The 23,990-nt window shown below is 54.5% G+C and overlaps 2 protein-coding genes across 2 annotated transcripts in view; one reads left to right on the forward strand and one right to left on the reverse strand.

The window, feature by feature from the left end:
- The window catches only part of SHANK1 (SH3 and multiple ankyrin repeat domains 1), a 44,006-nt gene extending 42,250 nt beyond the window's left edge, over positions 1-1,756 (reverse strand). Inside the window, 1 exon segment of the mRNA XM_045775177.2 lies at positions 1,693-1,756. The gene's annotated coding sequence lies outside the window, so the exon portion shown is untranslated.
- Positions 1,757-5,554: 3,798 nt separating this feature from the next.
- Positions 5,555-7,951, forward strand: CLEC11A (C-type lectin domain containing 11A). Its single transcript, XM_045775191.2, has 4 exons — positions 5,555-5,944; positions 6,171-6,357; positions 6,665-6,856; positions 7,266-7,951. The coding sequence occupies exons 1-4, from the start codon at positions 5,798-5,800 to the stop codon at positions 7,709-7,711; spliced, it is 972 nt and encodes a 323-aa protein (XP_045631147.1). The 5' UTR covers positions 5,555-5,797; the 3' UTR covers positions 7,712-7,951.
- Positions 7,952-23,990: the final 16,039 nt, after the last annotated feature.

The raw sequence follows: 23,990 nt of genomic DNA on the forward strand, positions 1-23,990 counted from the left end.
CTGTGGGCGCATCTGAGGACTGGCACTACAAGACAGGGGGATTGGCATTGCCTGGTCCTGTGGATCCACTCTAAGAGAGACTGGGGGGCTGGGAGGGTGGCTAAGAGGTGGGGTGATGGTCTGGGGGACTGGGGTAGGAGGTCATCTCCAGATCCCCACTATTCTCTCCTGAGGTGGCCTTATAAGCCTGGGACCCAAATGGGGTCCGCCTCCCTCTTCTTCTCCCAGTCTCCCACCCCAGCACCGGAAACCAGAATGTCTGGTCTGGTCCCTCCCCCCCCACACCAGGCCCAGCTCCTGCACCGTTGCCATGGAGATGGGAAGCAGTGGAGGGTACTGCTGACTTTGGGGGAGTGGGGATGGGCTGGGGGGGTTGGGGGAGGGAAGACAAAATGAGTGTGCGGGGAGGACAGTTCCAAGAGCTGTGGGTGAGCGAGCAGCTTAACCACGAGCTGGCCAACCCCCCCCCATGCGTGGCTAGGCTGCGAAGCCCCCTCCCCCCCTCCAGGTACCAGGCAGAACTGCCCCACCTTGCCCTTGCGGAGCACACCCCCCCACCCCCCGGGCCTCCTACCCTCTGGACTTCACATCCCACCTCCGACCCGGAGCCCGCTGCCACTCCCCCTCGGCTGACCCTGGCTGACCCCAGCCTCAACCGGGCAATAATGGGGTGGCCTGGGGGATGAAAGCAAAGCTGGCCTGGGCTCCCCAGCGCGTGCGGTTGCCCCCAACCCCCCAGACCAGCTCCGGCCCCTCCCCCTCAGGCCCGAGGGAGGGAGCGGGCACACTCCGCCGGGGCGGCATGAATCAAACGCTCCGCGGCTAAGAATAGCTGGCACGCAGCTGGTACTGAGACGGGCTGAGGAATCGGCGGGGGGGGGGGTGGAGAAGGGGAGAGAGGGGGTGCCCTGGGAGGCTGCGGGGGGACAGGGGGGTGGCTGGTGTGGCCGAGAGCGGGGCCCGGGAGAATGAATGGAGGCGGAGAGAGGCGGGGAAAGGCGGGGAGAGGAGCCGGGGCTGGGGCCGAGAAACTGGTGGGGGAGAGCCCCGGGCCGGGGAGAGGGGGCGGGGGCACCCGGGAGCAGGACTCGGAGGCGGGAGCCGAGGGGGCGCGCCGGCCGGTGGAGAAGGGAGATGAGACGGGTGGGGATGAGGGGAGCTGGTGAAGGGGGTGGGAGGGGATTGGAGAAGCCTAGAAGGAGAAGCAGGAGCTAGAGGGGTCGAAGGGGGCGGAGGAGGCTAAGGCCCAGACCCCCGACGGAGGGGCAGGGAGCCAGGGTGACCTGGGGGAGGGGCCTCGCGCGGTGGGTCTGCAGAAGGGGTCTACGGGCCCTGGTAGGCCGGGGTGGGCGAGGCGGGGGAGTGGCCGGGCAGGGCCAGGAGGTGGGTACAGCGACCGAGCCCTTGGCCTGGGAGCGCGGGGAAGCGGGTTCGGGCTGGGGGGCCTTACTGGCAGGGGATGGGGGCCGCATCCTCCCCTCAAGTCTGCTATCTGGGACGGGGCACGGGGGACCGGGGCGTAACCCAATTTGGCGTCGCCCGGGGCAACGCTCCCCTCCTCACCCCCACCCCCCACCGCACACCCGGGCCCGGAGCCCGGCGCGCGGCCAAGGACGTCCGGGGCGCCCCCGCCCCCTCCCGCGGCCCGGGCCCCGCAGCTCCCCCAAATCCCCGGGTTTTCGGCCCCCTTACCTGCCTGGCGGGGCTGCTGAGTCCCGGTCGGCTGCGCCCGCGGCCCCTCCCCCCTCCCCCCACCCCCCACCCCCCCGGAGACGGGGGACCCTCAGGCCATGCCCCACCGCCCCGGAGGGCGAGCGGGCCGGGGAGGGGGCGGGCGGGGGCCGGGGGGGAGGGCGGGGGGGCCGAGGACCTCACCCCCCCCGCGGGCCGGGCCTGGCCATCCGCAGAGCGCCCCCCCTTCTGCCGCGGCCGCCGCGCCCCTCCGGGCTAGCCCGCCCCCGGCTCGGTCCGGCCGGCTCCGGGCGCGGCGTCTCCGCCTGCTCTTCCTCCTCCTCTTCCTCAGGCCGCCGCCGCCGCCGCCGCCCGCTCCGCGCCTCCTCTGCCTCCCTTCTCGCTCTCTCGCTCTCACTGTCTCTCCCTCACCCTGTCTCTCTCTCTCTCCCTCCCTCCCCTCCCTCCGCCCTCTCCCCTCCCTCCGGAGCCGGCGGAGGAGACATCGCCCCTCCCCGCGCCCCCAAACCTCGCCCATCCCCCCCGCCGGCTCCGCCCCCTCCCCCTGCCCTCCCCCACCACTCCTCATCGCCACCAGATAACCCAACCGGGCACTACCCCTGCTTGCCCCCCTACCCGGACCATGGGGCTCCGCCCCCCTAAGGGCTACACACACACACACACACACACACACACACACACACACACACATCCCAGGACCGCCACTTCCCACAGCGCTTACCAGCCCGTCTACACACAGTAGGGCACAATAAATATTTGTCACTAGACTGTAGACCTCCAAATTGGATTGTGAGAACTACAGATTCCTGTCCCCCCAAACACACACACACATACCACACACACACACACATACACACACACACACACACCTTCCCCCAAGGCACAGGTGCTTAGAATCACTAGCTGGCCCTGCAGGGGCGCACATTCCCCCATATAGATACTCTCCAGAGCATGCATGACCTAACATACCTGAGTGTTCATCGCCACAAACACACAACCAGGTACAACGCGTACTTCTCGCACCCGCGTGCCAGAGCATACACACAGCACAGCATTTACCCCCCCATACACACACACACACAGGGGCACGCACCCAGGTGTGCATGCTCAGATCTCCAGCTCACACACAACCCAGAAACAGAGACACACAACTGTAAGGAGACGTTTGCATGCGGCCCCTTCACACCCACCCACCTCACCATGCATCACGCAGGTGTGCACACAGCCATTTAGATGCACAAGGCTAAGCCACAGCTCCCTCCCATAGCTGACATTTCTTGAGCACTTCATGTGTGCCAGGCTTGCTCTGGATTTACTCATCAACTTCCCACACCAATTCTATGGGCTATGGACTTTCACCATTCCCATTATCCAGAGGGGGAAACTGGGGCATAGGGAAGCTAAGTAACTTGGTGCCCAAGGTCACCTAGCTCTAAAGAGGTGGCACCAAGGATCAGGGACAGGCAGGCTGGCTCAGTCTTCACAGCCCTGTTGTTCACTACTAGGCACACCATTGCTGCATGTCCTCCTTCCTGATACACAGACACACCCCAAGTCTCCTCACAGCTCAGATCTCCGGTGCCTGGGACATCCTAGAGAGACAGGGCAATGGTGGGAGTGTCCCCAGAGTCCAGGCTCCTACCCTTCTTCCAGCTTCACCAGCGCCTCCAGGGCTGCCAGCCGGAGCACAGGCACCTGCAGAGGGCAGTTCTGAGAAGCCTCTGGCCGCACCTCCAGCTGTGGGCTCCAGGGTACCAGGGGATGAGCCAGCCTGGCCCCAGGAGGCCTCGCTCCGGATGCATACCCACCAGCCCAGGGGGTGAGCGTCTGCGCCCCGGGAGAAGCAGCTGCCCACACTGGCACCAGCAGCAAGAGAGGCTCTGCACCCCACTATAGTTTACAAGGCCTTTCCTAGACTGTGCATCATCTCTCGAGGCCTCTAGCTGCTAGTGAGGGGTCCCCGGGCCCCTAACAGGCACCCGAAGGGCCCCCGGGGGTGAGCAGCCTGCCCTCATGTCACACTGCCTTTTGCTTTCTTGGAAAAGGGAAGGCTGGGCGAGTGGATTTCTGAGACCCCTCCTGGGGCTCCCAGCAGCAAAGGCGGACACCCTGCCCTTGCTTAGATAAGCCAGAAGCCTTGGCTGGCTGCTGCCACGCTGGTGACCTCCAGCAGGTCACGCTGTCCCTTCTCTGAGCCTCAGTTTCTTCCCTTGAAGAGTGGGCCCTGCATCCCTGGATGCTGAGCTCCATGATCGCTGGCACAACCAGCCAGGCCCCGGCTGGGAAAGCCCTGCATGACTCACGGGTCTGGCATAGAGTGGGCCTGGCCTGGCCTCTTGCTTCCCTTGCCTCTGCAGCTTCTCTCCCACTGCCCTCACCACCTCCACCCTGGCGACCCCCCCACACCCCCACTGTGCCCCTGTGCCCCTGCCCCAGGGAACGCGGGGTGCCACTTAACACAGCAGTCGAGCCCTCAGTCTTTTGGCTAAGCTGTTACCCCACCAGGAATGGCTATTTCCTTCCTCACTGAGCAGACCCATTGAGCACCTACTCTGTGCTAGATTGGCCCTGTTCTAGCTCCGGGGATACAGCAACGAACAAGAACAGCTGCCTTCGCTGGCAGGAGACGGGCAACAAACAAGAAAACGAACAGACAAGACAATCCCGTCTTGATTATACCAACAAGATAAAATGGGGAGTTAACTTGTAGCAGTGCAGCTTCTGTGGATATGATGGAGGCCTCACTGAGCTGAGACCTTAATAATGAGAAGAAGCTGGGGGAAGAGCATCTAGGAGGAGGAAAAGGCTAGTGCGAAAGCTCCGAGGTAGGAAGGAGCTTGGCATTCAGGAAACAGTGAAGAGGCTAGTGTGGATGGAGCCTGGTGGGGGGGGGGGCAAGGGGAAGGGGGGAGATGAGCTTGCAGAGATGCCAAGGGCCCATCCTTCCCAGCCCCCCCACTGGGCAGGCCAGGCCCCTGCTGAGGACAGGGTTTGGCTTCCCTCCTGCATATGATGGGAAGCTGGGGGAGCAGGGGAGTGGGGAGTGACGTGATCTGATTTACGGTTTGGAAGCATTGCTCTGGCTGCGGCAAGCAGCGTGGATTGGAGGGGCTCAGGAGAAAGGAGGGGGAGAGCCAGAAGGAGGTGACTGCAGTGGTCCAGGCGGGAGCCGAGGCACTTGGATGAATGCTTCGAGCTCCAGGCGCCCAGGCCTGCGTCTGTCTACTCCGCCTCCCGGAGGAAGAAGCTTCCTTGACCACCACCCACCCAGCCTTCCCCCTCCCTCTGCCCTTCTGTCTGCCTGTCTGTGGGCAGCTGGAGTCCCCAGCATTGCCCCACCCAGAGCCTGGCCTGCAGGAGGCTTCCAGGAAAGTACAGCAAATGAAGCCCAGAGCCCCGCCTGGGAGTCGCATACACAGTGACACGCATGCTCTTCCTATGTGTCCCCATAGACAGGCACACACACTCATTTTCATCTTGGGGCAAGGGCTTGAGGCCAGCATGGGAGATCTGGGGGCAGGAGGCGCCCTAGAGCCTGCGAATTGAATCGTGGGAAAGCCTCCCCCAGCAGGGTGCGTGGGCGATGGTGGCCACAGGGTAATAAAAACCTTATGGAGACCCTGCAGTCTCCCTGGTCCTGAGGAGTGGCCAGGAGGAGGAGTAGGGAGCAGGGCCAAGCCCCAAGAACCCCCTGGTTCCCGGACAGAGGTTGTATCCCCAGGATCCCTTGAAGAGCCGGCTCCATCCTCTTCTGGCCATCTGAGCTTTTGGCCATGGTGGAAGGAAAGGGCAGGGCGGAAGTGAGCTCTGGAAAGTGGGAAGAGGGGGGTATGCGGGGAGACCCAAGGCGGGATCCAGGCTTTGGAACGTTGGAGGTTTCCGGCCACAGAGGCAGGGCCTCAGGGGAGCCAAGAGAGGCGGAGAGAGACACACACAGAGGAGCAGAGACCAACGGACGAACAGACCGGTGGACAGAGACAAAAGCCTGGAGGAAAGGGACCAGGAAGAAGCTGGGAGAGGCAGGAACCGGGGGCTAGTGATTTGCACGCACTCCAGTCCCCAGAGACATCCCTCTGCAGCCTGGGGTGCTGCAGAGCCCAGCCTGATGCAGGCAGCCTGGCTGCTTGGGGCCCTGGTGGTCCCTCAGCTCCTGGGCTTCAGCCATGGGGCTCGAGGAGCAGACAGGGAGTGGGAGGGGGTCTGGGGAGGTGCCCAAGAGGAGGAGCGGGAGAGGGAGGCCCTGATGCTAAAGGTGAGTTGCTTAGGACTCTGATGGGGAACTGTGGGTGTGGGAGGGAGGGTATTCCAGGGTTAGGGAAATGGGCAAGGGTGAGTGATGGGACAGGCTCAAAGGGCAGGGATGATGGATTCAGACAAGGAACTCGGGGGCAGAACTCACTGCTGTAAAGGGGCGGCCGGAGCGTGTGGAGCGTCAGAATGCAGCTGGGCTGGCCCTAACCATCCCTCTCCTGCCTCAGCATTTGCAGGAGGCCCTGGGGCTGCCCGCTGGGAGGGGGGACGAAAACCCTGAGGGAACCCCTGAAGACAAAGAGACCTGGTGGACCGAGGAAGACGGTCAGGGGGAGGAAGAGGAGGAAACAACGGTAACCCCCTCCTCTAGCCCTAGCCCCTCTCCCACCCCTGAGGACACCGTCACTTATATCCGTGAGTAATCATTAACTCCGCCCGGCCCCCAGGTCTCCGCGGTCATTTTCTCAAAAATGAACCGTCCTTTCACTGCCTGGGACCTTTCAATGGCCCACCGCCCAGCCGATAACCCCCACATCCCTGGGAGCTCCGGGTGCCTGGTCTTGCCTCCCAAGAGCCCGGGGCCACCGGCTCCTACCTTTCAGAAATCCCGAGTGCCGCCCACCCCAACTGTGCCCCCAGAAGCCCTAGGTCCCTCCAGGCCATTTAGCCCCCCAGCTCCGATCCCCGGGTCCCGTCCAGCGTGCTCCCTGTCTACCCACAGTGGGCCGCCTGGCCGGCCTGGACGCAGGCCTGCACCAGCTGCATGTCCGTCTGCACGCGTTGGACACCCGCGTGGTCGAGTTGACTCGGGGGCTGCGGCAGCTGCGGGAGGTAGCAAGCGACACCCGCGACGCCGTGCAAGCCCTGCAGGAGGCGCAGAGCCGCGCGGAGCGCGAGCATGGCCGCTTAGAGGGTGAGTCCGCGCCGCGCCGGGCAGGGAAAGTGGGACGATCGGGGTCAAGAGGAGGACTGGGGGGAGGAGGGCCCAGAAACATCTGAAGAGACGTGAGGACCCAGGGTGTTAGGGACGAGCGAGTTCCTAAAGATGTGCAGGGTGCTGGCTTATGGGGACTTAGAGTAGCGTGGAGGGTGAATGCGGAGAGCTGGCGCGCGGAGGGACAGGCCCGCTCCCTACCACGCTGTGGAGCGTACCCGACTCGGGCCACGCCACTCCCCCTACGGTCCCTTTCCAGCAGTCTGGCCCCACCCCAGCGGTCCTAACTCTCCGCCTCCCTGCTCCCCGTGGCTCTGACCCCGCCTCCTCCCGACCCCGCCTCCTCCCCGCCCCCGGAGCCCCTGACCCCGCCCCTCCCCGCCCACAGGCTGTCTGAAGGGGCTGCGCCTGGGCCACAAATGCTTCCTGCTATCGCGCGACTTCGAGGCGCAGGCGGCGGCGCAGGCGCGGTGCGTGGCACGGGGCGGGAGCCTGGCACAGCCTGCGGACCGCCAGCAGATGGAGGCGCTCACTCGTTATTTGCGCTCGGCGCTCGCTCCCTACAACTGGCCAGTGTGGCTGGGCGTGCACGACCGGCGCTCCGAGGGACTGTACCTCTTCGAGAACGGCCAGCGCGTGTCCTTCTTCGCCTGGCACCGCGCGCCCCGTCCAGAGCCTGGAGCCGGTCCTAGCCCCGCGCCGCACCCGCTCAGCCCCAACCAGCCCAACGGCGGCACGCTCGAGAACTGCGTGGCACAGGCCTCGGATGACGGCTCCTGGTGGGACCACGACTGCGAACGCCGCCTCTACTACGTCTGCGAGTACCCCTTCTAGCAGGGCCGGTCCTCGCGTCTCCAGTCCATCCCACCACTCGCCGTTTGGCTGGGCCGTTCACCCTGCGAGAACGCCCTTCTCTCCCTCTCTCCCTGCCCATGGATGGAAGCGTGTTCCCCCTGGCTGGGCGATCCCAGGGGGCCTTCTGCGCAGCCGAGAGCTCTTACTCGCCCGTGTCTTGGAAGCGGCGGGCATCCGGCTAAGTTCCGCGCCAATAAAGCCTTGTGGAATCTGACTTGAGCGGGCGGTGGAGGCACTTTTGGTCTTTATCTCGTCGCCGGGCAAGCCTGAGGGCAAGACCCTGGCCTTTGGATGCCTATCCCGTTCCGCTTTTACATGTATAATTTGAGCCCTAGAATCAGAATGATGGAGAACGCATGTACAAATGTACACGCATCATCTGCTCCTGCACACAGATGCCCGGAGTACACGCGTGCACAGGCTGCTGACGTCTCCACCCCCATCGTGTCCCACTCACGGCCTTTGGGACACAGGGCCTGTCAATCATTGTCCAGGCCTTGGCCTTGGTCCTGGTCAAAGAGATCTGGGAAATACAAAGGAGCTAAAGGTTCTGACAAGTCCTGCAGAAAAGAGCCCATTTAATTTTGTTTAATTGGTGTATCTCAAACTCGTTCCACCAGATAGTTCCTTTCCATCATGTAATGTCAGGCCCTGCCCCGGTCCCTTCCCCTACCCTCAGGGGCCTGTGTTGAGAAACAAACTTAATCTATATTGCGTGGAAACGGGCTCCCTCCCAGTGTTTCCTTCTCTATTCCCTGCCTGCGAGGCCATAAGCCAGTTCCTTCCCCTCTGTCAGCCTCAGTTTCCTCACCTGAACATGGGAACAACCATCCCACCTTGTATTAGCTCTTGGGAAGTTCAGGTGAGCCCAGGAAAGTGACATTTCAAAAATGGTTGAACGTGAGTCACGTGCTACCTTTCTTTCTTCACCTTTTTCATACCTTTGTTCCCTGAGTCAGAACACTCCAGAGTGGGCCAGCCTGGGCCTCGGCGTCGAGGACAACACGCTTTGAGGGAGGAGCTCTTGTTTTGGAATTACCCAGTGTCTTCCCCCCAATACTGGCAACATGGGCCTGACCCTGACAATCATCATAGAGCCCAGGAACTGGAGTGTGACCCTGTCTGTCCTTATATTCCCTGCGTCTTCATCACCATGGTACCACCAGCCTAAAATGTCACCACTGGATCCACCAGTGAGGGGAATGAGCCATCCGTATCATCTCCGCCCCTGTCATTTCTCAGCCCCACAGCCCCTATAGGAGTAACAGAATGGGGAATGGTGGGGAGGTGGGGTGGGGGGGCTCTGGTCAGGAAGGCTTCAATCAGGGGACTGAAGACCTTGCTCAAAATTCTTCCCCCTCTGAACTTGTTTCCTGGGGTCAGGAGAGGCAGCAGGATGTCTTCTAGGCGACCAGAGGGCACATTAGGCAGACATGGTTGGGTATCTGGTACTGCCTGGAAGGGGCCCACCATTACAGACCCGACATTCTGGAAAGTGAGTGGGTGAATGTGGAGCAGTTCAGTGGTGGTTACCTGCCTGGACTCTAATCCTATCTTGGCCACTTACCTACGAGGCACATAAAATGAGATATAACCCCTGTGCCTCAGTGTCCCCATCTGCACATCATGGGTAAGAATACCTTCTAGAAGAGTAGAAGAGTGCTGGACACAGAGGGGTCCTTGCAACACCAGATCTGACTCTCACGTGGCAATTTTAACCTCACCCTCACCTCTCTATGTTCTGTCCAGACACTGTCTTTGCATACGAATAGCTTCTTTCAAGAACTGGCCAAGTGTGTCACCCTGAACAACCTGCTTCCCCCTTCCCCCAGCAGGGTATGGTGCCCCCCGTGATGTTCCAGAACTGCTGAGTTCTCTTCTGACCTAAGTAAGCCCTGATCAGCCAGACCGGGGAGCTCGCTGGGCAGGGCTGGGTATGAACAACTCCGAGCCCCCAGCATCCCTGGGCACAGGGGAGCTCTTTGTAGAAAGGAAGATGCCTGCACGATGCCATGTTTGGGACCTTGAGATGAGCTTGATCTCTGCTTCTCTTTCTCCCTGGCCTCCCCCAGTCAGGAGCCTTCCCTGGGCGCCCACAGAGTAGGGGGCTTTCCTCATCACACCGTCCATTACTCTAGGTGCCACTGTTGGGTCACTGTCATATTAAGCCCAGGGGCATAGACTTATGAGCACACAGAGGTGGGGCGGGGGGGGGGGAGTGGAGGGCATTTTGCAAGGACTGTTTAAGCATCATCAGCTCCCCTGTACGCTGCATTCTGGACTGATTCCTGACTCCGTTTTGTTCATAGGGGCCCTGCCCCCCTCACCTCTGAGAAGCCCTCCCAGGCCTGCCAAAGACCAGCGTTTGCCAATGCCCCCGCCCTGACTCTCTGCGGAGCACCTGCGGTTTGAGAGCTCGGAGTCGCGGACCAGAGGTCTCAGCAGCTGCCTGGGATCGATGCATGAAGAGATTCCAAGGCGTTGGTGGAGGAGGAAGGGCCCAATGCCTGAGATGACCCAGCGGAGGAAGAACCCGGCCGGCATCGGTTTGCCAAGACTACAAGTCCCAGGACTCCGAGCGGCAGGCCCTCCACCTTCTTCTCGGAACCACGTTTCCCAGCAGCCATCGGGAACCTCACGCAAGTCCTCTCGAAAGTCCCGCCCCCTCTTCCCACATGAGGCTCGCTTACAGTTCCCCAGAAAGCATGACAGGTAGGAATTTGGCTGTCTCCAATCAAAGCTCACCCCCCCCAATCTCCCACTGGCGGGCCTCGCCCCAAGGTGCTTTGGGAAATGTAGTTCCGTCACGAGTCAAGGGGAAGAAAAACCCGAAGTCGAAGTCTAACATTCATTTAGGATTAGACTGTATGTAACTAGTGCTCAGACCTTTCCAAGAGTTTTTAAAAACGGATGAATTTCCACGGATAATTGTAAATTAATAATAAGCGTCTTTCATAAGTGCATAGAAAATATGAGAATGCATAGAAAATGGTAAGAATTTTTTCCCCAAAATTTGAGTATCTTGAATATGTACTGAATTACAACATAAAATACAATATAAAAATTCTTCCTTGGCCTCGAAAAAAATTACTAAATACTGGTCCAAACGAATTTAGTTTTTTCAAAAACACACACACCTTTTTGTTTGGAAATAACCTCAAGCTTACAGATAACCTGCCCAAATACAAGTAGTATCTACCCAGATTTATCTATTGTTAACAGTTTACCCTATTGCTTTGGCTTTATCATTATTTATCCACCCGTCCATCCATCCATCCCTCCATCACCCACCCATCCATCCCAACCCAATGACCAGCAACAAATTAAAATCAGGTTTACTGACCAATTGCAGGGGAGGAGACCACATCCCAAAAGAGAAGCTGTGATGAACTTACAGGATTTGGGGGAAGAGAAGAATTTGGTGAAATTTAAGTGAAACTGTGGTTCGGTAGCTTTAGAGCAAAGCAGGGGTGTGTATAAATGAGTCAACAGTTACGGACTGCAAAGTGGACTCAGGATCCTGTTTCCTTGGAAACTACAAAGTGAGGATAAACGTGGCATGCTATGCCCAGAAAGTCTATATAAAGCTCTGCGTCAGGGCTGGAAATCGAGGCTTCTCGTCAGTGTCAAAGTGACGTAGATCTTCCGGGAAGAGTGGGCTAAGTTTCATTCTTACGGATATACTTTGAAACAACAAAGTTTCGAAAAGCCTCTGATTTTAGAGAACAAACTCTCTCAGTGAGTAAGACAGCAGTAGTTGCTCACATAGGAGCCGGTTAGGACCCTTCACAGCTGCCGCGTGTCCCTGGGGGAAATGCTTCCCGTTCACTCTGCAGCGGCCTCATGGCGTGTGTGGGTAGATGGGCAGATTTTGAGAGTCCGGGCTACTTTTCGTTTCTCAGTACATGCGTATGTTTTCTGAAGCATGTGTTAGTTACACACATCATCGCCCTTTACCCCTGAATACTTCAGTGAGTATTTCCTAAGAACAGAGATGCTCTCTTACTCACCCACAGTAATCAACCTCCATAAATGCAACATTTACTTAATACTTTTTATCTAATCTCCTAGTGGTATCTCCGTTTCATCGACTGACCCAAATGCTTTCTCTCGAAGCACTTTCCCCTCCCAGTTCAGGCAGGAACTCGTCTAGGCTCAGGTGTTGCATTTTGTAGTCATGGCTCCTTGAATGTGGAACATTTCCATATTTATGATATTGACATTTTGGAAGAACAGCCCCCACCTTTTTTTTTTTTTTTTTTTAACAGAAGTTCCTCACTTGAGTTTGCCTGATGTTTCCTCATGATGATTCGATTCAGGTTATTCTCCACCAGAATATACAAGGTGAGGTGTGTCCCTCCTTAGGGCCAGTTGAGGGAAGCATGCAGAGGATAGAATGAGTTCTTTTGTTTTAGGTCGTGGATATATATATATATATATATATATATATATATATATATATATATAATTTTTATTTTATTTTTTTAAAGATTTTATTTATTTGAGAGAGAGAGAGCACAAGCAAGGGAAACAGCAGGCAGAGGGAGAAGCAGGCTTCCTGCTGAGCAAGGAGCCTGATGTGGGACTCGATCCTAGGACCCCGGGATCATGACCTGAGCCCAAGGCAGACGCTTAACCAACTAAGCCACCCAGGTGTCCATTAGGTCGTGCTTCTGTCCTCAGTGGTTCACTTTGAACATGACCCCCTCCTGGCTTCCACAGGCTTTTCCATGCCAGCCCCACGTTCTTTATTCATTCATTCGAACAACCTCTCCTCTGCTTCATCCCCAAGCTACCACCTCCTCCCAAAATGCCAGCCTCTGTCATTCCAGCAGCAAGTTGCTTTTTTTCCAAAGCACAGGTGGTTGTGTGAGCCAGGCCAGATGGCAGTGTGAGCTTGGGTTTTGCAAATTCCTGCAGGAGGCAAGTAACCTTCCTTTCTCAGTCTATTTCCACCTACTCCAAACGCAACTGGACTTCGGGTTCCGACCCTGAGCCGTGACAGCTCCTGGCAGCCTTCCGGGCAGGAAGCCAGAGCTGGGGTGGATTTGGACGACAGAGGTGGCAGGAAGTGGAACGCCAGCTCTGCCTTCGAAATGATCTTTTGGGCAATTCTGTAATAGTGGGTACATGGAAAGTAATATATGTGTACGGACCCAGGGAGAAGAAGACCGCCTATTAATTCACCACTCGATATAATACTAGGATGTTATTATTTACTACTCTGTCCTTTGCTGTCCCTCATGCCCACCTGTAACCATATCCCGAATCAAGTTTATGCTTCACTCAGTTTCCATGATTACTTTAGCACATATGTATGTGTCCCTAAGCAACATATGATTTCGTTTTGCTTGCTTTTGAGCTTTATAAAAGTAACGATATCTGCATTAGTATTCTAGGGCCGCCGTAACAAAGGACCAAAGACAGGGTACCATTTTTTTTTTTTTAAGATTTTATGTATTTATTTGACAGAGAGAGAGAGACAGCAAGAGAGGGAACACAAGCAGGGGGAGTGGGAAAGGGAGAAGCAGGCTTCCCGCTGAGCAGGGAGCCCGATGCGGGGCTCCATGCGGGGCTCCATCCCAGGACCCTGGGATCACGCCCTGAGCTGAAGGCAGACGCTTAACAACTGAGCCACCCAGGCGCCGCTAAAGACAGGGTACCTTAAACAACAGAAATTTTATTTCTCACCGTTCTGGAAGCTAGAAGTTGAAGATGCAAGTGTCAGCAGGTTGGTTCCTTTCGAGGCTTCTCTCCTTGGCTTGCAGATGGCTGCCTTTTCTGTGTGTCCTCACCCAGTCATTGTCCATGCTTAAGCATTCCTGGGGTCTCTCTGTGTGTCCAAAGGTCCTCTTAAAAGGACACCAATCAGCCTGGATTAGGACCCACTCCAAGGGCTTCATTTTAAAGACCTTATTCAAAATACAGTCACATTCTAAGGTGCTAGGGTCAGGACTTCGACCTATGAATCCGTGGAGAGGGGCAAAATCCAGCCCATGACCATATCTTACTATACGTAGCTACAGACGTAGCTAGCTGGGGTTTTTTTCCTTTAAGATATTATTTTTTTAAGTAATCTCATCGCTCAGAGTGGGGTTCACACTTACAACCCCTAGATCAAGAGTTGAACGTTCCGGGGCGCCTGGGTGGCTCAGTCGTTAAGCGTCTGCCTTTGGCTCAGGGCGTGATCCTGGCGTTATAGGATTGAGCCCCACATCAGGCTCCTCCGCTATGAGCCTGCTTCTTCCTCTCCCACTCCCCCTGCTTGTGTTCCCTCTCTCGCTGGCTGTCTCTATCTCTGTCAAATAAATAAATAAAATATTAAAAAAAAAAAAACAAACTTGAACGTTCCACCGACTGAGCCAGCCAGGCACCCCAAGGTTTTTGTTTTTGTTTTAAATAAGTGTCTTTCTTCCCTTTTTTTTTTTTTCCTTTTAAGAGCAGTTTTCAGTTGGCAACAAAGTCGAGAGGAAGGGGGCACTGGCTGGCTCAGGCAGTGAGGCGTCCCGGGATCAAGCTTCGTGTTCAGCGGTGAGTCTACTTCTCCCTCTCCCTCTGTGATCTCTCTTGCTCTCTCTCAAATACATAAATAAAATATTTTTTAAAAAGTTGAGAGTAAGGCACAGAGATTTCCCATGTACCCCCACCCCCACACAGGCATAGCCTCCCCCGTCATCCACGTAGGTAGAATGGGTACATTTTCAAGCTCATCAATTGATGAACTTACCCATCATCACCCCTCAAAGTTTACCTGAAGGCTCAATCTTAGTGGTGTGCATTCAGCGGGTTTGGACAAATGTATCATGACACGTCTCCACCATTATGGTATCATATAGTCACTTAAGAAATCCTTCCCTGGGGCGCCTGGGTGGCGCAGTCGTTAAGCGTCTGCCTTCGGCTCAGGGCGTGGTCCCGGCGATCTGGGATCGAGCCCCACATCAGGCTCCTCCGCTGGGAGCCTGCTTCTTCCTCTCCCACTCCCCCTGCTTGTGTTCCCTCTCTCGCTGGCTGTCTCTATCCTGTCGAATAAATAAATAAAATCTTAAAAAAAAGAAAAGAAAAGAAAATCGTAGGTCCATTTCATTTGTGAATGTGGGTGCAAAAATCCTACATCGCATAATAGCCGGCTAAATCCAACATTGTATCATGATGCATCACAATCAGGTAGGATTTATCACTAATTAGCAAGGGTCGTTCAAAATTTAAAAAAAATTCTTTCAGTGTAATTCACTAACAGACCAAGGAAAAAAATGTAATGATTACAATCAACATGGAGAAATAACTTGATAAGGTTTTATATCTATTTACGATTGAAAATTAAAACACGTAGTAAACTAGGGGGGGGAAAGGATATTTTCTTAACTTTATAAAGCTTCCAGCAAACACCATAAGAATTTTGGATGTCTTCCTTCCAAAAGCAAGAATGACATTAGAATATCCTCATCATGGCTATTGCTTAACGCAGTACTGTGTATAAATCCTGATTAATGGTTTATTTAAAAAGCTGTAGGAACAAGTAAGAGATATCAGCAAGGTCCTGAGTTACAAGATTAACCTACAGGGGTGCCTGGCGGGCTTAGTCGGTGGAGCGTGAGACTCTTGAACTCTGAGTTGTGAGTTTGAGCCCCATGTTGGGTTTAGAGATTACTTAAAAAAAATAGAAAATCTTTAAAAAGTCGAACAAAAAAACCCAAGATTAACCTACAAAAATCAATTTCATTTCTCTACACCAACAACAGACACACATGAAATGTAATTAAAATACCATTCACCATCCCTTTGAAATATCTAGAAATCATCTAGGAACTCATACATAAAAAAAAAAAATTAAGATTCTGGGGAGAAGACTTTAAATTCTAATAAAGGACCCAAAGATGATTGGAATAAAAGTGAAGACACTCTATGCTCTTGGTTGAGTGATTAAACATTATACAGACGTTAATATTTCACAAATAAGGCATAGATGTGATACAGTTGTACTTGGATTACTTTAAAGTTTTTTTTTAAAGATTTTATTTATTTATTTGAGAGAGAGAGCAAGAGAGTAAGAGAGCACAAACAGGGGAAAGGAAGAAGCAGGCTCCCCACCGAGCAGGGAGCCTGACGTGGGACTCGATCCCAGGACCCCAGGATCATGACCTGAGCCGAAGGCAGACGCTTAACCAACTGAGCCACCCAGGCACCCCTATTTTAAGGTTTTATTGAGATTCACATACCATACAATTCATAAAACTTAAGTGGACAATTCAATGGTGCTTCGTACATTCAGATACGAGCAGCCATGACCACGGTCAATGTCAGAGCATTTTAACCATCACAGACAAACAAACACCAAACCTGTACCTTTTAGCAATTATCTTCTTACCTCTCCATCCACTCCCAGTCCCAAGAAACCAAGAATCTATTTGCTGACCTCCCAGATTTTCCCATTATGGATTTCAGATGAATGGAATCACATAAACGTGAGGTCTTTTGTGACTCCTTCTTTCCCTTAGTGTGAGGGTCTCCAGTTCCATCCGGGTTGTGGAGCAAATTATCACCTCAGTCCTTCTTACGGCTGAATAACATTTCCTTGTATGGTTATGTTGCGTTTTGTTTATCATTCTTCGGTTGATGGGGACATGGCAACTGTTTCCACCTCTAATGCCGCTCTAAATATTCAGGTACAAGTTTTTGTGTGGTTGTATGTTTTCATGTCTCTTGGATATCTATCTAGGAGGGGGAATGGCTGGATCCCACGGTAACTCTGTGTTTGACTTTTTTTTTTTTTTAAGATTTTATTTATTCAACAGGATAGAGACAGCCAGCGAGAGAGGGAACACAAGCAGGGGGAGTGGGAGAGGGAGAAGCAGGCTCATAGCGGAGGAGCCTGATGTGGGGCCGGATCCCATAACTCCGGGATCACGCCCTGAGCCGAAGGCAGATGCTTAACCGCTGTGCCACCCAGGCGCCCCTCTGTGTTTGACTTTTTTGAAGTGCCCGCCTGTTTCCCACAGTGGCTGTGCCATTCTATGCTCCCACCAGCAGTGTGTGAGGCTTCCAATTTCGCCTCATCCTTGCCAACACTTGCTGTTATCTGGCTTTTTAATTTGAACAATCCTCGTGGATGCGAAGTGCTATCCCCTTGGGATTTTGATTTCCATTTCTCTGATGACTAATGATGCCAATATTTTCATGGGCTTTTGGTCATTTGTGTATCTCCTTTGGGAAACGTCTATTCAGATCTCTTGCTCATTTAAAGATTGGGTTATTTGTATATTTCTGTTATTGAGTTGTAAGAGTTCTTGACACTGTTAATTTTTTGGGGGGGTTGTTGTTGTGGGGTTTACCATATACATTCTAATTGATCGGAATCAGGTTCCTATTTATACTAGCTTAATTCCAGTGAGATAGAGAATTGCTAGTCCTACATAGCTCTAATCTCTTTTCTCGCTTTCTGTGGTATTACTGTCATACATATTAATATTACAAACCCAACAATAATTATTACTACTTTACCATCCATCCATGGTCATTTCCTTAGCTTTCCTCCACCACTTCCTTTGTGTTGATATTGGCAAATATATTACATCTCTATATGTTATAGGCCAATGATACATTATATGCACATTATTTCATACAACTGATTTTATTTATTTTATTTTTATTTTTTTTAAAGATTTCATACAACTGATTTTAAAATCAGTTAACAGAATAATGGAGAAAAACTATGCATTAAGTCTGTCTTTTAAAATTACATAATTACCAGGGCACCTGGCTGGCTCAGTTGATGCAGCGTGTGACTCTGGATCTCAGGGTCAGGAGTTCGAGCCTCACACTGGGCGTCGAGATTGCTAAAAATAAAATCTTTAGAAAATAAAACAAAATAAAATGACATCATTACCTTAACTAGTTTTCCCTGTGGATTTGCATTACTATCTGGAATTTGCCTTCCTCCTGAAGAACTTCCTTTAGTATTTCTTGTAAGGCAGGTCTGCTAGCAGCAAATTCTCTCTGTTTTTGTTTATCTAGAAATAAACTTCGCTTTTGAAAAATAGCTTTGCTAGGTTTAAGATTCTTGGTTGCCACTGTTATTCTTTGAGCCCTTTGAGGGGTGCCTGGCTGGCCCCCCTCAAAGTGGGGAGAGCACGTGACTCTTGATCTCGGGGTTGTGATTTCGAGCCCATGTTGGATGCAGAGATCACTTAAAAAAAATCTTGGGGTGCCTGGGTGGCTCAGTCAGTTAAGTGGAGAACTCTCAGTTTCGGCTGAGGTCATGATCTCAGGATCCTGGGATCGAGCCCGGCATTGGGCTCCAAGCTCAGCATAGAGTCTGCTAAAGTTTCTCTCTCCCTCTTCCTCTGTACCCCACCCCCCAAGTCTGGCTCATGTGCGTGCGCGCACTCTCTCTTAAATAAAGAAATAAATCTTTAAAAAAATAAAATAAAATCTTTAAACAACAAAAAGAAAGGTTTTTCTCCTTTTCTTTATTCTTCTTAGGGGACTGGCAGGGCCAGAGGGCGTGTGACGTGTTGCGTTGTTAGAGGGTGCCATGGGGCACCCAGTGGGGCATTTCACATGCTTCACCAGGGCAACAATGACGTCACTGTCTTCCACCTTCCCCTCCCCCCACAAGGAGAACTGAGGGATCCCCATGAAGTTTTAAATTTGTATTGATTTTCTGATGAATGCGGTTAAGTAGTCTTTCAGGAGACTCTGGTGTTGGAGTTGGCTTGAGGATTCTCCTCAGGGCGGTTGGTAAGGTGGGTTTGAGACCCAGAGGGAGCATGGCATGGCCAAGGGAAGGAATCAGCATTTCCTTGGGCAGCCTCCATGAGAGAGGATTTTAGGGACTGAAAATCTCTCTTTAATAACATTTCTTTGAGAACCTTCCTTCATCAGATAAGGGCAGTTCACAGGCACGGATGGTGTCCTATGCACCAGGTCCTGTCCGGAGCTTTATAAACATATGGACACCCAAAATCGGCATCTCGACCCCACCAGAGTGGTATTAGATTATTACTATTCTACAGATGAGGAAGCTGGAGGGTCCGAGAGGTAAAGTCACTTACCAATGGTCACACAGCGAGTAAGTGGTAGTCAGGACTTGAAAAGACTGACCCCACTAACCCATTCAGTCATGATTATTGAGAGCCGGTGGGCCGAACGGCGTGGTTCTAGGCTCTAGAGAGAGGTGAACGACACCAGGATCCCTACTTTGGACAGGGTCATTCAAGGGAGAAGGGCTTACATTGGAGGGGGAGGGGCTAACATCCAAAGGGAGGAGCTGACTCCCCAGTGGTAGGGGCTGACATTCTGGGGGAGGAGCTTATGTCCCAAGGGGAGGGGTCCACATCCCCTAGCCTGCAGAGCCTACAGCCTCTTCCTAACAATACTCTGTCCCCTCAGGTATTGACTGAACCCACGGTACAGATCTCTGCCATCCTCTGGGATCCCTGACCAGAACAGGGCCTCTGTCCTCCCGGAGCTCGCAGCCTAGGGAAGACAGTCCTGAACAGAAAGATCCAGCAGAAAGATATTTACCTCCCAGACAGGAGGGAGGCAATTACTCGCTCTTAATCACTACCTCTGTTTCTCTCAGCAAGGAGAGAGGGGAGGCGGCGCCCCCAATCTGGCCTGGTTTGAGATGTTCCCGGCCGTGGGAGACAGACAGACTGTCATCAAATGTCGGAAAATAGCTGTCATGAGACTCCGCACCCCCTGACATCTGACACCTTTCCCTTCCCCGCGCCTGAAGCCCTCCTTCCGCGGGTGCTGCGAAGTCTAGGTTCTGTTTCTGTTGACTGAGCACCGAATGCTTCCTAATCCTCACGCATCCCTGCTGGGGCAGAAACTGAATTGCTCGGGGTCCCAGACAAGATCAGGAGGTCAGGGTCTGGGTTCAAACTCAGCACTGTGGCGGGAGTCCGGAGCCCACGCCCTTCCCAATACATACGACCAGTTGTGCTATGGGTGTCCTGGTTCCCATTCTTGTCCCTGTGGAATCAAATGAAGAGGGGGGCAAGGTGACAGCCTTATTGCTTTGTCTGTTTCATTCGCTTCTGTGTCCCTTGCTCCTCAGATGCGGACTGTCATGAACGATGTGCTGTCCCATCCTCTGGGTCTCGCACTGACCCAGACCTGGGCTTAAGCAGTGTAATGATTCATTTCTTTGAAAATGGGGACCTCCTACGTGCCCCCTCCTGTGGTGGGTGATGCTGGGGACCCCAGAGGAGTCAGACCAGGACCCTGATCTCAAAGAAGCTGCAGGCTGGCCACAGAGATGGATATAGTCAGTGCGTTATCAAGTTGGTTCCAGCTGTGACAGAGCAGGGACCAGGTGTAAGGGGTTGGGGGGGGTGTTGAGAGATGGAGTTGAGGGCTTTGATGGGCCCTGGTGGAAAGCCAGACTGAGGGGCACTGGGGAGCCATGGGAGGTGTGTGAGCAGGAGAGGGGTAGAGTCAACACTGAATGTAGAGAAGTCCCTCTGGAGTCCCCTGGGGGATGGAGAGAGGCCAGGAGAAGGTCGATGTGGGGGTCCTGGGGGAGAGGAGAAGGCCTGAGTGGGGCCCAGGCCATAGAAATGGAGAAGACAGTGAAGGGAGGGAAAGGCTAGTAGTGGGCTCTAATTCAGGACACCCTCCCTAGTCTCACCCCCCCCCCCGGTCTGGCAGAGCATGGCTCCCACTCCCCCCTCTTTACACCGACACTAACCCCCCACCCTATTTCCCACAGCCTGGCCACCCCCCCCAGGCCGCTCCTGCCGCCATCTTGGGTCCAGACTCCCCTCTTCGTGCTGCCTGCCCCCAACTCCCTACCCCTGCCTTCCAGAGACAGACTTATTGACCTTCAAACTGTGTGCCTTTCAAGAGCGCCTCCATTTGCTGGTCTATAAATTGGGTGTATTTGTTTCTAATGGCTGCTGGAATCAATACCTATAAACTTAGGGGCTTAAAACCACATGAATTTATCCTGCAGTTCTGGGGGTCCTAAATGGGGGTCACTGGGCTCAGGAGGAGAGTCCATTTCGTTTCCTTCTCTAGCTTCTAGAGGTCGCCCTGTTTTGTGGTTCGTGGGCCTTCGTCCATCTTCAAAGCCAGCAGGGACCCATGTTCCGTCTCTCGGCCCCTCACTCTTCTGCCTCCTTCTCCTCCTGACTACGTGGGCCCACCTGGATAATCCGGGATCCTCTCCCCGTTTTGACAAACAGCCTTAATTCCATCTGTGACCTCACTACCCTTTGCCATGGAATGGAACATATGTCCGGTCCCGGGGGTTACGGCGTGGACATCTTTGGGGCCAGCGATCTGGGGGGCTGGCCCTTCTAATGGGATGCCCGCAGGGGCACGGCCCCACCGCTGTCCAGCCCCACACTCAATCAGCTGGTTCTGGCTTAAGGGGTGCCGCTGGGGGTGCTGAGCACCTTTCACAGCCTGGTGAGAGCCAGGCTGCAGCTGGCGAGACTGACAGGGAGGCCCCAGCTCCTGGGGGAGCCGTGGGCCCCGGGGGGTGGGGGGCATGTTGTTTTCCTGCTGGTTCCCCTTCCACCTGCTGCTTCTGCTGCTGCTGGGGCTGGGGGGGCCGGGGGGGCCCAGGCTGGACATGGTGGAGGTGTGGGTGCTGCTCAGACCGCAGGAGCTCGCCCAGGGTGGGGGAGGGGGCAGTCAAGGCTGCTCCAACCACTTGCATTACACTCTGGGTCCAGGCCTTCAGGCTGCGGCTGTGCCGGACCCTCCGGTCCTGCCCCGGGAGAGAGTCTGCGAAGGACATGGGTGAGACGTCCAGCCATCCTGGGAGGACCTGAAGGGAAATTCCTGGGGGTTGGAGACAGTATGGGGGAGGTCCTCTCTCCTCCACCTCTGGAGAATAGGAGGCGGGAGATTCGGCAAGAGATGGATAGGAGAACAGAGAGGCAGAGAGAGAGTGGTGGAGAGAGAGGGACAAAGATGCAGAGGGAGGGACAGGGATGGGGTAGGGGAGAGACACAGAAGACCCTGAGAGAGGGATAGAGACCCTGGGGGGGGGGCGGGGACGCAGAGACCCTGAGAGATGGGGTGAAATGGAAAAAGAGGTGGGAGGGGGAAGGGACGCGTGCAGGTGCAAACGTGTTGGGACTGCATAGACGCGGGTGGCAGATGGCAGCCAAGGCAGGGAGGGGAGGTGAGAGGCAGGTCAGGCTGCCAGGAGGGATCAAGTGGGAGAGGAGACAGAAAAAGATACGGAGACAAAGACCCAGTGAGAGACAGGAACACGAAGAGCTCTAGTCAAAGACTGAAATAGCACCGGCCTCAGCTTGAAGGACAGCGCTCTCGGGGGAGACAGACGGACAGGGAGACAGATGCCACGGAGAGAGGGCTGTGGGCCTGCACGGAAAGGCAGGACTGTGGACATGGTGGAGGAATTCGGAACGAGAGCGACCGACCGTCCCGATTATCCCGGGACCGAGTGCTTCCTGGGATCCGGGGCTCTGGGGGCTCAAACCGGAGAGTCCGATGCAGCCCAGGACGCCTTGGTCCCCTAGGTGGAACCGGGGCAGCCCTGGGCCACCGGCTTTTCTGGCTCAGCAGGGCGTTGGTGATCATTCAGGCCCGCCTCCTCTTTCTGCCCTGGGCAATGCGCCTCCCCCCACCCTTCCAGTGCCCCTGCTCCGGGGCCGAAACTACTTTGTCTGCTTTCTTCGGTTTTCAAACTCCCCAATGTTTCTAAACTAAAGGTTAAATTTTGTTCTACGTTCTGAGTCTTTTGATGTGTCCACGGAGCTGCCTCAGAAATGAATGCACTAAGCTCCAAGGGGTGGGGGGGAATCCATCTCTTCTTGTCTTCGGAAAACACATTACAGAGATGGCTCTGACCCTGGCTGCACATTAGAATCTCCGGGGGAGCTTTTAAAATCCAATCGATGTCCAGGCCCCATCCCCAGGCATTGTGGTTTAAGTGGTCCAGGGTGGAGTTGGGCTCTGGGAATTTCAAAAGCTCCCCAGGGATCCCCACGGGGCAGCGGGCTGAGCCCCATCCCTCCGAAGTGCCTGCGGTTGTGGAAATGCAACCTTAATAGCTCCCAGGGGACCCAGAACCCCAGCACTAAGTGGTTGAAAATGCGGGGGCGGGGGAAGGGGACATGCAAAGACCGACTTCTTTGTCTACATTTGGTTGTTCTATAAGCATTAACAGCCAAAACCCAGGCTGGGGGGCCCTTAGGAGTCAGATCCTATTCTGTGCACTCCACTCTCAAGCTCCCGGTCACAGCCAGGAAGGATGGGAGGGGAAAGCAGGCAGCCAGACTCGAGCAGGAGGGTTTTAGGAAGCTTCTAAAGGAAGCTGTCACAGAACGGAGGTGGGAAAGGGCACTCCAGGCAGGGAGCACAGCACGTATAAGCAAAGACCCTGGGGAGCAACATTTTTTTACTATCTCTGAGTTATATGTGGTTAAGTATATTTTGGGGGGGCGGGGAGAGAAGCTGTGCGTCGGATGTAGGTGAGACGGGGAAAAAAGAAAGGAAAAGAAAAGGAAAAAGACTAGAGGAGGTCAGGTCGTACACAGCTTCCAAGGCCAGGCTGAGGGGCTGGGACTCTTGGGGGGGCGGGGGACACGACCTGGGGGCCACGGGAAGGCTGCGAGCAGGGGCAGAGTCCGCTCTGGTTGTGGGAGGACCTGTGAGAGCTGGAGGAGAGAGCCCGGAAGCAAGGCAAAGGTCCAGGAAGAGAGAGAAACCCTGGGAGGGGCAGGAAGGTCTCCGAATTCTGGTTTTCGGAAGCCGGGTTCCCTCCCAGAGCCGGGCGGACTCACTTCTGGCTGGGAAAATGGTCCAGCACCGCCCCCGTGTGGTTGCTCATAGTATTGCAACCAGGACCTCCCGTCTGTAAAACAAGCCTCTTGAATCAGGACGCTTTTGAGAATTCAAGAGGACGCTGTTACCAAGGATGTTGCAACAACTGGCCCAAAGCGTCTGCAATCCGCGAGGCAAAATCGTAGTGAGGCTATAAATCCGTTCCTAATCAAAATTTGCTAGGCCTTCCCTGAGAAACCCAGGATGTTCGGTCACCCTACTCAGGAGTTGCCTTTTCAGATGTTGAGTCGAAATGAAGTGGTTCGTCAGATGAGAAGGTGACTGAAGCTCACTCAAAGGCTGGGGTGTCACCCAGGGCATCCCATCTACTGGGGATGAGGGTAGCGAGTGGGGAGGAGGAGGTTAGTGAGGTAATAGACTGTCTGTCTGAAGGTCTAGACACTTCCATAGGAAAGGGCATTGACAGTGGGTACTGAAGGTTGAATAGGAG

Source organism: Ursus americanus, chromosome 21 (assembly GCF_024610735.1).
Source record: "Ursus americanus isolate L20-20 chromosome 21, mUrsAme1.1.p, whole genome shotgun sequence".
Taxonomy (NCBI): Eukaryota; Metazoa; Chordata; class Mammalia; order Carnivora; family Ursidae; genus Ursus; species Ursus americanus.

What these genes read in the sequence shown, in the direction of transcription:
- CLEC11A (XM_045775191.2), top strand. Translation starts at nt 5,798, where the DNA reads ATGCAGGCAGCCTGGCTGCTTGGGGCCCTGGTGGTCCCTCAGCTCCTG. An exon ending in GGGAGGCCCTGATGCTAAAG is followed by an intron (nt 5,945 to 6,170) that starts GTGAGTTGCTTA and finishes CTCCTGCCTCAG; the next exon opens with CATTTGCAGGAGGCCCTGGG. An exon ending in GGACACCGTCACTTATATCC is followed by an intron (nt 6,358 to 6,664) that starts GTGAGTAATCAT and finishes GTCTACCCACAG; the next exon opens with TGGGCCGCCTGGCCGGCCTG.